Source organism: Ictalurus punctatus, chromosome 28, assembly GCF_001660625.3.
Source record: "Ictalurus punctatus breed USDA103 chromosome 28, Coco_2.0, whole genome shotgun sequence".
Taxonomy (NCBI): domain Eukaryota; kingdom Metazoa; phylum Chordata; class Actinopteri; order Siluriformes; family Ictaluridae; genus Ictalurus; species Ictalurus punctatus.
Genome location: NC_030443.2, coordinates 13,497,528 through 13,514,348, shown reverse-complemented (window position 1 = coordinate 13,514,348; position 16,821 = coordinate 13,497,528). Strand labels below are relative to the sequence as shown.

The 16,821-nt window shown below is 41.0% G+C and overlaps 2 protein-coding genes and 1 pseudogene across 3 annotated transcripts in view; 2 read left to right on the top strand and 1 right to left on the bottom strand.

Annotated features, from left to right (window-relative positions):
* LOC108260064 (scavenger receptor cysteine-rich domain-containing group B protein) overlaps nucleotides 1–1,471 on the bottom strand; it is a 33,296-nt gene extending 31,825 nt beyond the window's left edge. Inside the window, exon 1 of the mRNA XM_053677056.1 lies at nucleotides 1,164–1,471. Coding sequence (XP_053533031.1) covers nucleotides 1,164–1,223 — 60 coding nt within the window. The 5' untranslated portion in view covers nucleotides 1,224–1,471. The remainder of the gene's footprint in view (nucleotides 1–1,163) is intronic.
* Nucleotides 834–16,821, top strand: part of LOC108260065 (GTPase IMAP family member 7) — a 33,318-nt gene continuing 17,330 nt past the window's right edge. Inside the window, exon 1 of one of the 2 annotated variants that reach the window (XM_053677049.1) lies at nucleotides 834–1,066. In XM_053677049.1, coding sequence (XP_053533024.1) covers nucleotides 1,039–1,066 — 28 coding nt within the window. In that variant the 5' untranslated portion in view covers nucleotides 834–1,038. Of the gene's footprint in view, nucleotides 1,067–5,043; nucleotides 5,359–16,821 lie in introns of those variants that run through there. The other variant, XM_053677052.1, reaches the window with a different exon arrangement.
* On the top strand, nucleotides 9,446–12,197 carry LOC108260067 (ankyrin repeat domain-containing protein 9-like; annotated as a pseudogene).

Sequence of the window (16,821 nt, the reverse complement as noted above, 5' to 3'; positions counted from 1 at the left end):
ATCTCATTTATTTGTTTGTTTGTTTGATTGTTGCTAGCATAATTAAGTACCTACTTACTTACTTATTTAGCTATCTACGTATTTGCTTACTTATCTACCTAATTACAGTGCTGTGAAAACGTATTTGCCTGATTTCTTTTGTTTTTGTGTATATCTCATAGTATATAGTTTTAGATCTAAAAACGGCAACCTGAGTAAACACACAATACAGTATTAACTTATTTTTTTATTTTATTGAAGCAAAAAAAGTTATCCAACACCTATCAGTGTGTGAAAAATTCAGATGAGCCTTAATGTCGTTCTGGGTTAGCAGCGGTTTTCACCTCACCACTCTTCCATGGATGCCATTTTTGCCCAGTGTCTTTCTGATAGTGGAGTCGAGCAGTCCTTTAATGATGCAAGAGAGGCCTGTAGGGTATTTGCTGTTGTAAACACTTTTTCACAGCACTGTACCTACTCATTTACTTAACTATTTATGTACTTACTTACTTGCTTGCTTACCTTTTTACTTATTTTTCTATCTATCCACCTACTTACCCAACTGCTTACTTACTCAGTTACTTGCCCACCTACTTACTTACCCATTTAATTAGTTACTTACCTACCTACTTATTTACTAATTTACTTACCTACATATAATACCACTTTTGTGAAGTGCTCCCAGAGTCTATTCACTATTTACACAACATATCGCTCTAAAATAAAACTGCTCCCGGATAAATTAATGAAATAATAATGCGGCGCGTGGCTATGCAGTACCTGGCTATCACCACTAGAGGTCACTGTAGTCTCATTAATGCCCCTCTGCTCTCCTCTGCTCGGTAACGAGCCGCTTTCAGGTTGAGGGTTTTTCAGGAGCCGGACGTTTGGCTTGAGCTGGAAGCAACTGGTGCTCTAGTGGATTCAGTCCGGGATTGTGCAAGGAAAACAAAATACACACAAACATGACGCTGCTTCGTCTCTGTACGTCTTATCCGGGTTTGTGTGCATTGATATAAACCCTTAATCTGCGGCCAGTTAAACCCCGGGGAATAATTTATGGAGCTGCTGGACTTTTGTGTCAGAGGTAAGCGTTTGTTCGGTGCTCATCTTTTAGCTGGAAATGCATTAAAACTCAACAAACACCACCTGCGAAAACTACTAACTAAAAAGAAGGCATGTACCTGAATGCTGATAGCTACTAAACTGTACACAGGCTGCGTCTGAACTCTGGCGTTGTACATTTAAAGAGTCGTGGAAACCTCAACGTTGTTTTTGTCCTACCCGTATTCCGACTATATCCTGACAATTCCAACAAATCCCGCTTCGGGTGTAGGTTTGACTCCGAGTTCATCCTCCCAAACAGATCGTCTATTGGACAGTGTGTTAATTCTAGCCAATCATCAAATAGGAGGCGGGGCTTGTATGAATACGGGTAGGAGAAATAAACGTTCGATCTGCCGTATAACGGGCTGAATAGCAGATTAGAGGGAATGACAGAGGCAACTGAATATGAGTTGTTTGCATCTGAAAAGTTCTGCTTTTTATGACTAATTTAATGAAATCTACTTCAGTGATAAGGATCAAGTTCAAATATGATGTAAAATTCACATTTTGGTGATAGAATAGAATAATAATAATGAAAGACACATTTTAAAAGTTTTAACTCATCTCGGATGTATAGTTTCATGTTTTGGTCCAATTTGTTATCACAGAACAAAAATCATTCATATACATAGGTCCTGATGTTATTAATGAGGGTAAAAGTTGTAGTTTAGTAGTTTTGTGGACATTAAAATAACAAGTAATCATTTGAATAAACATTTGAATTCCATGTTCAGGGATGCTGTAAAACGCAGTGATTTGTTGGATAGTTTGTCAGTTTAATAAAAGTACTGATAATCACTGCATGCTGGGTGTTGGTCCCAGTTACAGAGTCTAACTGAGACCATTAGTGTGAACATTACTGCTTGCTAAAGCAGAAAGAATGGAAACAGCTTCCTGGCCTCTTTTCAGTAATGACTTTTTCAGTTACAGGAAGTGTGGTTAGTCACTTTTACTCACTGAGAATACTCTGGCATTCTCTGCATAATAATGATTATGACCCATTAAAGTCAGTGCCTTTGCATCAACACTAGTAATCTGATTATTATTTGTTTTGGGCCATATAATGGGATAAAGTAATATAAAGCAACTGAATTCTACCACAATATTCAGGCTATTCATTGCACATGAAGAAATATCACAGGAGTTTTTTTAAAAAAAAACAAAAAAACCTGAAGCAGTTCACACCACAAAACACACTACAGACTAATGAGGGGCTTTTTAAGCAATTTTGTAGTCAAATAAACAAAAACACATTAAAACGAGTAATTGGGTACTTAGTATATTGAGTTGACTAATGTTAATCAGTACATTAATGTGCATAGTTATTTTTGCTTTACTTAACATAATTAGTTTAATAACAGAAACATCACAGTATTTTTTATTATGCAACATTAAACATCTTCATAATTGTAAAAATCAGTGTATAAACCATGGGAAGTAAAAAATTATATTTTAAAAAGTCTCTTACAAGCAGAAAATCACAAGGAGGCAAAAATCCTCATTTTAAATGATTCACGTTCATTTGTTATTTGTCCTGATCTCTTCAGATTAGGCAACGACCTCATTGACTTCCATATATTTAATATATATGCTCACTTCTACATATGGTATAACTTAAGTGTTGTTGTAGAGTCTATATTCATAGTACACTACAGTATATTCTCAATACGGTATTTTTCAGCCACAGAAAGAAGTGACTGCTTGTATTTTTTGTGTGTGTGTTTTAACATGATCTGAAATACACCGTCTCCGTTTTCACGAAGATGAAAGTATTGGCACCCTTGGATTTACTTGGATATACTGCTACAATGCCGGAAGTGACAGCAGCATGGATTCACAATATAACATAAAATTTGTGTCAGGCTAAAGATGATCAGTTTAAGGCTGGGCGATTTGGTATGATTTGATTTGAAATGTCTGAGTTTTGTTGTAGTATGTTACTAATTTATTACCTAGTTTAAAATATGACTGCTTGATTAATCCATTACTCAAGTTCATATATGAAATATGATTTTTGAGGGTGAACCAGTAATCTCTTATTATTATATTACTGATGGTCATGTAGCAGTAGTCAGTGTATTATTTGTGTGTGTGTGTGTGTGTTAGGTGGCATCTGGTATAGCTGTCAGAATGGGTAATGGAGGCGTCATAGACTTGTGCCGCAGCTGTCCTGTCAGATGGATTTGTCACGTTTGTGTTTTTAAGTTAAGACTTCATTTTTTACACACCTTCAGTGAATGAAGGACGGCTCCAGCTTTTAGTTTATGTGCATGCATCTTTTCACACGGTTTTTAAAATATGTGAACGTTCAGTGATGAAAGTTCTTGTGATGTGCTTGGATGTGGAGCTTGGTGTGGATTGAGTATTAATGTGTTCTCTTTAATCTTGACTGAAATGTGGCCTGCTGCTGAGCTGCGATGTTAAAATGCACCATTCTGATGCTACGATCTCAGGAGGAGATGAAAATACAGTGTGGTATTTTGCCCGTGTTCGAGAAAGAAAGTGAAAAGAAGGAAGAAAGAGCGATCAGTGTTTCAGTTTAGAAAGCCGAAGTGCACAGTTTAGCCCTCATTAGCTCTATTTGAATGTGATTCATTTTACATGGGAATCTGGGCTAATTTAATTTCTTACCGGGGCTACCTGGTCATTTGACATTGTTCTATAAAATCAATAGTTCTGTAGGAGTGTAAAAAATGTAGTTGTTGTTTTAATGGGCTTTACTGGAAGCACATTAGAAGGAACAAGAAAATAAAGGTAATCAGAAGAAAGTACGCAATCCCTCGTGCTGATTAAATCAGCCATCCTAGTAATAGCTACAGAAATTAATATGGAGCCATTTCACATATACTTTAGTTATATGACCCCCCCCCCCCCCCCCCCCCCCAGTTGTGATTGGCTGTGACGCAGAGCCTGCCTGCTTGCAATTGGTGAGCTGAATGCAGCCATCCCACCCCCATTCTCCCTCTTTATCATATAGATACACAAACACACACTGGCATTTTCAGCCAGGTTTCAGCCGAGCTTTCTTCCTCTCGTGATCCTCTCGGATATAATGTAGTCTCGGAGAGCACGGATTAGGCAGCAGTGAAGCAGCAGAGGACTGCTCCGTCTTATTCTCCATTCTTCCTGATGTGGCATGATTCCAGAAGAGGAGCATTTAAGAGAGATAGAGAGAGAGAGAGGAGGAGAGGAAGGATACATAATGTACAAACGTACATGAATATAGAGAAGCTTATTTAGAAAGCATTTGTTTAAATAGGCATTCTGCATGTTTTGACAGATTCTGTGAAGATCCTGTGAAGCAGCAGGGACCATCATCTAATGGGAGCGCACAGAGATGTCGTGGTGTTTCAGACAGCTTTAGAACTGCATCCTTAGGACCGAATTTTTTTTCAGTAACGCACACGTATCCTGACTTGGACTAAATTGTCTCACGCGGACATAAACCCCAGTAAGCAACGTAACACCACCTGAGTTTTTATGTTTCTGAAGGACATTCTGCACAGTTGACTGCTAAGCCCTGTACATTTTACCATTACAGTGTAAGAGAAGAGCTATTGCACTCCAACGTGATACAGTTCTTGCTTTTCTATGAATAAGCACCAGCTTGAGCGCTCGCATACTGTGACTGTGCATTTTTGCTTTTCTACGTGACTCCTGGAGGTTAGTCTTTAACTAATAAGTTGTGCATGTGCATCGCGTACGAGCTGATCCTTTTACGTCAAACTCCAGTCAGCCTATGTTGGATCACTCGTTTTTTTAAAAAGAACCCCTATTGCTTTTCACGTCGTTCTGTTCTGTGTCGTCGACTTACGTTGGAGGCTTAAAATGAGAACGGGTTGACGCTTCTTAAGTCTGTATCTCAGCATCGACCGTCGTAATCATCTCAGCCTTGAATGAAACTCCGACACTGCATTCCTGTTGCCTTGCTGGTTAATGTGCTCCTTCTGTGGCAGTATTGACCCCCCTGCTTTACTCAGCGTGCAGTGAAAGGGAGCGATGCATGACCTATGCACCAGACCGGAACCCCCTGAACCCTTGCAGCACTTCTCCCCTATAACTGCCTCCAGTGTGGGTGAACCTGAACCTCCAGCTGGACCAGAACATCCCGAGCAAGAGAAGCCTGAAAAGGAGAAGGGAACGTCAGACACTGTGAACATGGCAAACCTGGGCCGCAGTACCATAACCAACGGGAATGCCAGCATGCTCGGAAAACGTCACCATTCTCTGTATGGGGATTTTAACAACCATGAGGCGCAAGGGTTCAGAAAGGTAAGCCGATTGCTGAGAAATGAATACTGAACATCTGTACGATGCAACATCAAAATAAAAACAACGGGGGCAGTCTGGCATAATGTGACTCAACACCAGTAACACTCTGAGTAAACTATAGCTGTGTTTCTGCTCTTATACTTATGTAGTTTTCTAGACAATTTTGTGTCTTGTTTACGTCAGAGCAACTTGTACTAATTTTCTAGAATAAGTAAGGAATAACACATAATAGGGCGTGCTGTTGTAGGAAAATAGTCAAAGACTAAAGCCTGATACAAAGCGAACAACAACAGCGGGTCTTGTTGTGTTTTATTCCACTTAAACCACAGCAACTTGCCAGGGATTACACTGTTTATTAATTTACGAATAACACATTGCACATTTATTTTCCTGTTTAATGCTGTCGGGTGTCTGCGAGACGAGGTAGTTCTTGTAAACGCTCATTCTCACACCGCGTCTCTTTTGTTCTCTCACTTGAAGCTTGGCATGTAATGGGAAAAAGAAAATCCCTTCATCCAAAGATGTTTCAGCATCGAAAAACTTGACCTCTGACTGTTACAAATCACTGACACTGGAGACTCCTTCCAAAACCGTTAACTAAACATCACCTTATGTGTTCATTTGCCATACGAATTCTTGTGTAAGTTTTTACTATAGAAACAATAACGCATTCGAACGAGCGCGTTAATATAAATCGTGAAAATTAAGCAACACCTTCATTACGTCACGTTCAGTTACGGAATGTAAAGAGAAGCAGAGTGTGTCCATGTCTGTAGAAGACATCTCCGTGCTGCTCGACAGCGACAAATACGTGTCCTAGAATAGTTTACGTGAAGTCGCTAACATCTTACGTGTTGGCATGGAAACCCGCCAGCCAAAGATGTTATGTTTTGGTTCTGACCTGACTTGTAGTGGACAGAGCATTTAATTTTGTACACACGGACATGTACTTAAATATAACACAGCACTAACTTGCCATGTGGTTCGTCTGTTATGCATTGGAGGTTTTTCCTTGTGTTTTTGGCCCCTGTTTTGGCCATGTTAACACACACATATGTGCAGTCTGAAATAGTGCTGACCAGCCTGTCTGTCTCATAGACGCGCCGAATGTGGGCCAGTTAGCGGTAGCACAGGGGTAATGCATTTAGCAGGAGCTATATTCGGACACAGTGGGTGACCTCAACCCATTTTTTACCGCTTCAGAAAAGAAAAGGGACAGTGGAGGATTCACATCATTCTGTGTCCTTCTAAATCAGTATGGCACTTCAATGATTTCCTGTGACATATATATGAGCATGCTGGAAGTTAGGAGATTTGGCGAGATGTACATGCACACACACACCACACAACACGTGCAACACACCATAAGATATGCATGCTGTGGTCTGATATCAACCCTTTTTAAAGTCTATTACTTGTATCTTGCCATGTTTTAAATTTCCTGTGTGAATTGGAAACACACAAATGAATTAGAAACCATCATCCATAAAGGAGAATTTGCATCCTGATTGATTTGAGCTGTTGTACTCTAGGGTATTGGAGAGTTCAGTGGTAGATTCTAGCATGAGATCATTTATTTATCATTTACCACTGATTAGATAGCATACATCACGTTTGCTTCACACCTCCAGGGTTGGGGGTTCGATTCCCACCATGGCCTTGTGTGTGGAGCTTGCATGTTCTCCCCGTGTTGCAGGGGTTTCCTCCGGGTACTCCGGTTTCCTCCCCCAGTCCAAAGACATGCATGGTAGGCTGATTGGCATGTCCACAGTGTCCGTAGTGTATGAATGTGTGTGTGAATGTGTACGTGATTGTGCCCTGAGATGGATTGGCACCCTGTCCAGGGTGTACCCTGCCTTGTGCCCGATGCTCCCTGGGATAGTCTCCAGGTTTCTCCGTGACCCTGAAAAGGATAAACAGTATAGAAGATGGATGGATAGATAGCGTACATACAAATTGGACATTGGATTGTGAGAATTTAAGGATCTGGGTTTGAGGCTTGGAGGTTGAATAAAGAAGGAAGAGAGAAAAGAAGCAGAACAGAATAGACTTCCCCAGGCACCCATCCTCTGAAAAAGTCTGTGCATGCCGCCCACGTTCTCATGTTTTACTGCCCTTCTTCTAACCGCCTGCATTAAGAATACTCAGCGCAAAGACGTCGTGTGCGAGAGTTCCGCGAAGACGAAACCACTTTCACTTTCAAGCTTATAATTTCTTCACATATAGTTTCGCATTGGCTGTCACAAACGAGTGCTCCTGTACTGCAGGTGGTCCTGTTTAAAATTCATGACTATTTCCATGACTGCAGTAAAAAGGCTGTGTTCGACTCACAAGCTTTACCTCAGTGTGTTGGACCTACAAACACCATTTTTGTGGACAATCCAGCAAGCTAACTGTGATGAGTGATGTGTATTTACCTCCTCAAAACAGCGAACTGTATAGTCAGTGTTAAAGGTTTTATAAGCTAATATATCAGTTGAAGAAAAGAAGAAGAAGCCTTTATTTGTCGCATATACATTAAAGTACAGTTGAATTCTTTTTTCGCATATCCCAGCTTATTAGGAAGTTGGCGTCAGAGCGCAGGGTCAGCCATGATACGGCGTCCCTGGAGCAGACAGGGTGAAGAGCCTTGCTGAAGGGCCCAGCAGTGGCAGTTTGGCGGTGCTGGGGCTTGAACCCCTGACTTTCAGCTCAGCAGCCCAGAGCCTTAACCTTTGAGAACCTTTCCCGACTTTCTGAGTTGATTAATCAAAAAGCAAATGCTAGTATATTATATAGCATTTCAAAGTAAGAAATGCTACTTTGTTTACAGTTGATGCTTTGAGCAGCCATGTTGATTTGACGTCACATGCTGAACTCAGGGCTGAGGAGACCTTCCCGACTTCCTGAGTAGGAATCCCGAGTAGTTGGTGAGTTCCGAGTTGCCAATTTTACTGCTAATTGCATAAACTATGGCAATGCAGGAGCTGAGGATATTATAAGACAAATTAGACACGGATGGTATGGGAGACCATTAAATAAATCCAGGGTTAAGGATGATGAGTTTATGAGTTCATTTATAAGACCGATCAAAGGGTTTGTCACAAAGCATAGGGTTCACCTATCTATCACCTATCTACTATGTGCTCGACAATCCACTCGCTCCGCAATTATTTATCATATTTTCTGTCTAAGCCAGTTGAATGGTGTCTCCCCCTGAAGTACTGTGAGACTTTTAGGCTACTCCAGATTCATGTGACAATCTGAACTCTTCAACTTGGGGCAGCATTATGATTCAACACTGCATTAAGTATTCCGAGACATCCTTTATCCAATTGGTCATATTATAGAGAAGATCTAACCATTGACTATGGTTTACTCTGCTCAAGAACATTGGACCCCATTAATGATTTGATCCACAGACTAGACAGCAACACTAGTTGTTTATTGGGTTATTTATTTGTCTTGTTGTCTTGTTGATGCTAATTTCAATAGCTTGCTCATTCGTGCATTGCTTGGGCTACTCACACTTCCGCTTAGAGGTTAATCATTAGTAGATATTGTTTGACAATATACTCAAGAAACAAGGTCTTAGTGCATGTTAATGACGTAACCCTTTCTCTAACTAAAAAGAAATCAGTGTTAGTTCAAGCATATTAAGGCAGTGAAAGAGGAGCTTTAAATGATGCATTAGGGATTATCATATAGAGCCATGGGTCTCATCAGGAAGCAGAGAGTGTGTGTGTGTGTGTGTGTGTGTGTGTGTGTGTGTGTGTGTGTGTGTGTGTGTGTGTGTGTGTGTGTGTGTGTGCATACCCTCCAAGGAGTAATAAGGAATAATGAGTTTTCGTGAAAATGGAAGCAAAGCACATCCTAATAGAACTGGCATGTGTGTGGTTTTATATGGTTGAGGTTGTTGGGGGTGTTGAGATTTGGGGCTGGGAATGTTATATTTATGGTTGTGGGAGCAGTAATGAGTAGGGTGGCACAATAGAGTAGTTGTTTTTATAGCATGAATACTGTAGATAAATAAACATGAATAACTCATAATGCATCTTACAAGGTTAGGGGGATTGTCAGGGTGCCAATATTATTTCATCTAATGATAAATTGAGGAAATAGTGGTCCTCATTTCATCATTTCCTCAACTCATCAGGGAAGATCACACATTAATGGCATGTTGGCATGATACTGAACCAGTGCCAATATCAGTCCAGTACTGGTGTGCTATAACAGATTGTTGGAGTTTCTATTGACATGTCTATGTGAATGTGTGCTTAAAGGAAAACTTCACCCTGAAACACATTACATATGTTGGTATTAAAGTATTTAGTGCTAATGTGTTGGTTAGTTTCTGTAAAAAAAAAAAAAAAAAAAAGGATCATTGATGTCTTGCTCTCTGACCTCACATTGGGACATTGATAGCTCAGGCACAGAAAAAAAAAAATCAACAATTCCAAACATAAGGCATAACATTCAGGATTTGAAGCAAGAGCTTCTTTTCTCATTCACCATTTTTCAGCTACGTTCAGTGTCATATTAATGAGAAATCCAACGTAGAAGACAAGAAATGGAGACAGCAAAGGTTGGGCTCAAAGTTCCAGAATGCAATGCAGCTCACACACACGCATGCACACCCCTGCCTGTACTATTACTCCAAGACCCCTGTCCTAGAACCGTAAACCTTTTTATATGAAGGAAATCCATTGTGCTTAGATTTAAGCACACATAAAAGATCAATCATTCAAAATAGATATCAGAAAAAAGATAGAGGTAAATGTAAAAGTCTGAAGTTAAATCTTACTAAAGTTTAGGGACATCTGAAGCCGTCTGTTCCAGTTGTGGGTAGCATAGCATCCAGTATCCGAAAATAGTAGCCACACCATAAATTGGGACATTACCAGCTGAACATTCCCTGATCTCAAAAACCAGTAACTAACTGGAAACCAGTGTAAGGATCTAAATTAACTTGTTCTAACGGAGCTGCAGCTTTCTAATAATACGGTAGCTTGGTGATTTTTAAGTTCTCGGTTACACCGTGTCATGGTTTCCCCTTTAAGCAGCACGCTTAAGCAGCACGACCCCCCGTGTGACTGCGCACATCGCGCAGTATTATAGTTGGTTTGGTTCATCAAGGAAGTGTAACGGTATATGCTAAGGTGTAGCATGCTAGCGATCATAGCTAGGAGACCAGAGTGTGTATAGTCAGTAGAGACCGCGCTCCCTGTGTTTGTTTATCTGTTTATTTGTTTCTTGTTTAAATAATAAAGAGTGTGACCTGCACCTGCATCCGCCTCCAGTCCCGTTCCGTGACAGAGAAAGCTATGGGCTTGATGAGTTTAGATGGCTGGTACACAAAATAAAACATGATGTATAAAAGGAATATTTTGATGTTTCAGGCCAGTAGGCGAAATGTGGCGCATTGCATCGCCATGGCAACACGCAACGCTCTCGCGCCAGCGTCGCCTCTGTGCATGCGCACTGACCGTTATATCTGACCCTTATATCTGCTCCTGAATACCGAGAACGCAGAGTTCACGATGAAGTGGTATTACAGCAGGAGAACCCGGTCATTAGGCATTATGTAAACTTTAGGTATTAATGACATGTGTTTGTGTGACGACTGAACGTGTTCTAAATTCTCATATAATACGCGCTGCAGGCTGGAGAGATGGATGACCCGTGCAAGGAGGGCAAACTCCTCTCTTATCTTTTTTACCAAGCTGTGCGGGACCATAAACCTGTGTGTATGTTGGAGGACATCCGCAAAATGAGATATTTCACTGTGAAGAAGACACCCGGCTACGGACATACTGTCCTTCCGAAGCACTTCTGTATGCCATCGAGCACGACCACAGAGCTTATGCACGATATCTGCTGAATCAGTTCCCAGACAGCGCTCTAGCCAGGCCAGGGGAGTATTTCTGCTGCTCTTCATCAACTGCTCCACACCTGGCCATGGCTGTCCGCTATGACAGGATGGACATCATGGCTCTCATTCTTCAGGTGGCACATAGAATGCCCACTCTGCGCTCGTACATGAACCGAGGTGGATGTGGCCAAATGGAGGACTGCAAAACTCCACTTCATCTAGCATGTGAGCTATCACGCTCAGACGCCATCATGATGTTATTGGGAAATGGGGCTTCACCGCAAGCTGAGGACCACAAGGGTATGACACCTCTGGATCTCATCCTTGAGCAGCTTTGGACCTCCAAAGTGAACACAGGTGCCAGGAAGCTGTGCCTTGAGAACCTGCTCATGTTCATGCCTGAGGTGCGGTTCAAAATGAAGAGCTCACTAGAAAAGGATCCGCAGTGCTGGTCTAAAATTCTGGGAGAGGAACAGTTTAACTACCTCGTCGGGAGGATTCCAGGAAGGCTCTTTCTCATAGCAAAGAATCCTGTCTCAGCTGCCACCAGAAAAATTTCCAAAAAGTCTGGACAAACTACCCATTCCGGCTTCTCTGAAACCCCTAACTCAGCCCTTAGTGCAGTCCTAACAGTGGCCGGACAGTCCCACTGAAACATACCGGGAAACTGCTTGGAGTCCGTTTTGTTTTGTTTCTAATTTATATCAATATATCTTTTAGGCATCCGAAAAGAAGTCAGTGTGTATCTCCATTTCTCGATCTGTTATCTGTAGTGTTCTTTGCTTCTCAGTATGTCTGTAAGCTTGCAGAGTTGACAGAGAGTGCTTGAGAGATTGAAAGAGTAAATAAAGGAATCAATAAATGTGTGAATTTGTTACGCCACGGCCAGCAGAGGGCACTGCGGTACGGCCGCTGTCTGGTCACGTGTCTCTTTTGTTTTCGTTCACTTCCCGCTTGGACACTGAATTAAGTTTGAGCATGTCTCTGATTTGCCCCAGGTGCCCATGTTTTGAGTTAATTAGGTTTGTTATTTGATCAAATAAACAAAAGGTTGGCTTAAACCTTTATGATGCCTCATCTTCTGCCTCTCAGAATATTCTATCGGGTGGAACTGCTTCAGATGGTGGAACAGATTTGACGTGTTCCCGCTGCTAGTCGGCACCGCTCTCCGACACATTTTGCAGCGCACTGAAACCTGAAGTTTATCAGAGCTTAGATAGCCCAACCACTTCCATACCACAGAATTAGTCTTTCCTCTCTTATCCACTATTTCGTCTGCTTTCTCTTCACTTGTGGAAGCTCGCTCAATCGCATTTGTATCACGGTCAGGGGTACTCATATAGCGAAAACTTGCCGTGTTGGAGCTTAGCTTAACACTGCCGAGCACTGGCTGCGTGCCTGTGGTTTACGTCATCACGCACGTAGCTAATTGTGTTCTGCTCATTCTCCTCGGCTTGAATACAACAAACTGACTCCTGCGCCCTGAACGTCAGTCAGTGACAAATGTTTTAATGTATATCGAAATATCGGAAATGTGTTTAAAAATCATATCACCGTTATTGAAAAAAATTATATTGCGATATATATTGAATTATTGTCCAGGCCTACCATACACATATACTGTATGCTAATCAGTGTCGTGTTGTACAATAACTGAGAGTTTAGATTAAGATACTGATCTGGTCTCAAAGGAGTATCAAACTATTCTCTACGTATTGTAGCGTTACTGATTACCAAAAATAATAATTTTATGGTAATAACAGAAAAAAAAATTATTTCCTGGCGAAATAATTCACTTAAAACAAATAATTCACATAAGACACTGGCGAAATTGTTTACTGGACACTGGCATAAACAAAACAAATTGTTTACTCGATACAGGCAACGGAAACCAAAGGTAGAGGTGAATCATTGTGTGAACATTGTCTCAAAGCAGTTTTATAGAAACATATATGTCGTTGGACAGGTTACAGATTTGAAGTGTGTGAATTTATCCCTATTGTGCGAGCCGATGGCGACGGCGGTGAGAGAAATCTCCCTGAGATGATATGAGGTAGAAACCTTGAGAGGAACCAGACTCAGAAGGGAATCCGTCCTCATCTGGGTAACAACGGATAGTGTGAAAGTAAAGGAAAGCACATATTGTTGCTAATGACAGATTTTTTCTTTTCCTCTAGAGGCATCGCTGCAAACCTTTCACATTTATAAATAAAGTGATTTTGTTGACAGCACACACAATCTATTTGTCTTTTGGTTTGAGTGGCAGGAGAGTTGGTTGTAGAACTTCCTGATGCACTTGAGTCCTTTGAAGTGAAGCTTGATCTTTGAAACACCTTTGTTGGCATTGCTAGAGTGCTGGCTTTGAGACGCTTCTGTTCCTTTCCATTTTTCTCATCTGCTTGTTTTAATGCAAAAAGAGAAGAAACTGGATTGCAAGCAACACGTGCCTCTTTGGCTACAAAGTCTGAGAACTGAGTTTTTGTAACAACTTTTGATTTTCTTGACAATCATCTAAAACCTTTAGACCATGAACGTAAGGTATTGCATTCTTGCAGGAGATGAGGAAATCACTAAATTCCCTTAATTTCAGCGATTCCTTTGGTCCAATCTTGGGCCAGCTACTCAGCTTCCCCCTGAATGCTCTTTGAACTATGAAGGGGTGACCATAACGTTTGTTAAGGGCATCCCAAGCCTGTGTGTAGGCTTCCTCATCACTTCTATAAAATGTTCCTTCTAACACAGAAAGTGCTACTCAACTGATGTATTTTTTCAAGTAATATAGCCTATGAGCTGGGTTTGTGCAACTTGTTTCGATTAAGGCCTTGAAGCAGGTACGCCATTCAGTGAATTTAAGTGGATCTCCTGTAAACATGAACGGCTCTGGTGCAGGAAGTCTAGTCAGTGCCAGGGATTCTTTTAATGCTTGAACTAGCGAGGCTTCATTTGATTTTGGTTCTATTTTGCTTTCAGAACAAAAAGGGATTGAAAGGTCTTTTGGATTCTGGGTGCATGGAGTGCTGTTATGCTGCACTGGAAGCTGACTTGGAGACAAAGTGAAGATTTCTCTAGTTTCTCCTATTTCAGCATTCAACTTTAATTCCTCTTCAGCATATACATTGTATTCAGCTTCCATAGCTTCAAGATTCCTTTGTTCTTCCATCAGTTTTAACTTCTCTTGCTGAGATAGCACCTCTTTTCTTTGTGCAGATATTTCCCTTTCCCTGTTAAGTTCAGCACGTTTCAATGCCAAGCGTGCCGCTGCCTCTGCTTTCTTTACTGACACTTGACTATCTTGCATACTACCCACTCCAGCTCTTGACACAGTTGACCCATAAATTGACCTTGCGTCTTCTCTCTGGAGTAATTTTGAAAGAGTTTCCTTAACAGCTTCTGCATTAAACTCTTTATCAGCATCTGCGTAACGCACTTTCAGAAGTCACTGATGTGCAGATATCCATTCTCCTTCGTATATATCTTGGGCTGGTGTGGTCAGTGCACGTAAGCTCTTATATTCCTGCTTTAATTCTGACTCATACTTTTCCAAGGTTCTTATCATTTCGCCTAAGTCTGATTTACAACATTCTTCCTTTAGTTTAGTTCTAATATACTGAACCTCAGCTTTGAAGGTTACATATGTTAACATGAACTTTCTTTCCTTTTTTGTGCTCTCCTGTTTAATGAGCTCAAGCATCTTTTGTGTTGGGTGTTTTTCTCTTTCTGACCGCCTCACTGCTTGTTCAGTGCCAGGTGTTGGCTCATGGAGCCCTATCCTATGTATTTGGAGATCTTTATTAATTTCAGCCAACCGTTCTTCAATTCTTTGTTTCTCTGAGGTTTCAAGTTCAGTTTCTAATTCCTTCTCTAATTCTGTTTTCTCGTTTTCTATAGCCTGTAGTACTCCTTCTAGTACACAAACATCTGGTGTGCTTTGATCCATTTTAGTAAACTATTTTGAAACAACACTACTGAAATATTAAATGATGAAATCTAGGAGTTGCTGTAACGCTTTACTGTTTAATTATTCTCTTCTTTAGCACCTAACTCTTTGTACAGCGTAGCACCAAAAAACTGCATGCACATTTTTGCACTGCTATTAGTTAGGCTAATCACATGACCACATTAACTTAACTTAAATGCAGCTCACTAGTTTAACCTGTAGGTGTCACTATTTCTGCAACCCTTGTAAAACAAAACTCACAGGCAAATTACTATTAATATTTACATTGCATTATTGTAATAACAACATAACAAATAAATACTTTAAAGGCTTAAAGAAAGATTTATATTAACCATATTCTGAATAAACAATAAATCCTATAATTTTCCTATACATTTAGAAACAAATTTTTGACACTTGGTTTTGAACAGCTTAGTCTGAAAGTTTAATATTTCCTGTTTAATGTTTTAGGATACTAGTCTATGAATTCTGCTCCACTAGCACCACTAATTTTTGAACTGGACGCTCAAGTAAAGAAAGTTGCATTATGCGCTCACCCTTCTTTCCTAAATTACTTTGTCCTATTTGAATTTTGACCTTTCGCACAAGACCATCACCATCTGCCCTTGCCTCAACAACTCTGGCTAGCTTCCACTCATTTCTGGGAATATTGTCATCCTTGACAATAACGACATCCCCAACTTGCACATTTCTTCTGGGCACATGCCACTGTTGTCTGAGGCTTATGCTGGCCAGGTATTCCTTGCGCCACCTGCTCCAGAATTGTTCCGATAAGTACTGCACTCTACGCCACCTCTTTTTGGCATACAAATCTTCCCGGACAAATTTGCCTGGAGGCGCGAGGGGCACAGTGGACTTCATTGTGAGCAAATGTTAGGTGTCAAAGGTTCAACACCTTTAGGATCATTGATTGTGTTTGTTGTGAGTGGACGACTGTTAACAATTGACATGGCTTCATGGAAGAATATCCTCAAAGAGGTGTCATCCAGTCTCCCTTTAGCCTGTGCCAGAACAGAACTCATCACGCTCCTAACCGTCCATATTTGGCGTTCCCAAATGCCTCCCATGTGGCTTGCTTCAGGCACATTCATCAGGAAGTCACATTGCTTTCTTGCAAGGTAAGTTGAAATCCTTTCCTTGTCAAGTTCCATTAGACCTCTCTCCAACTCATTCTTTTAGTAATTAGTACCTTGGTCAGATCGGATTTGTCTTACCGCTCCTCTAATTGCTATGAAGCATCTCAAAGCGTTCAAAAATGCGTCCGTTGTGAGATCCTCCAACATTTCTAAGTGGATGGCCCTGCAGCTTAGACATGTGAACAACAGACCATACCGCTTGAATTCCTTTCGACATTGTTTCGTGTTGAATGGCCCGAAACAGTCAATTCCGGTGTACAAGAATGGAGGAGATGGATCTACTCGGTCAACAGGTAAGTCTGCCATTCGCTGTTCTTCAGTCCGTCCACGCACCTTTCTGCAAGTGACACAACTCTTGATGTGCTTGGCCACTACCTTGCTTGCACCTATTATCCAATATCCGCTGGCTCTGAGCAAATTCAAGGTTTGACCTCGGCCTTGGTGCTGAGTCCTTTTGTGACAATGGTCAAGTATAAGCTGTGTGACAATGCCTTCCTTAGGAAGGATCACTGGATGTT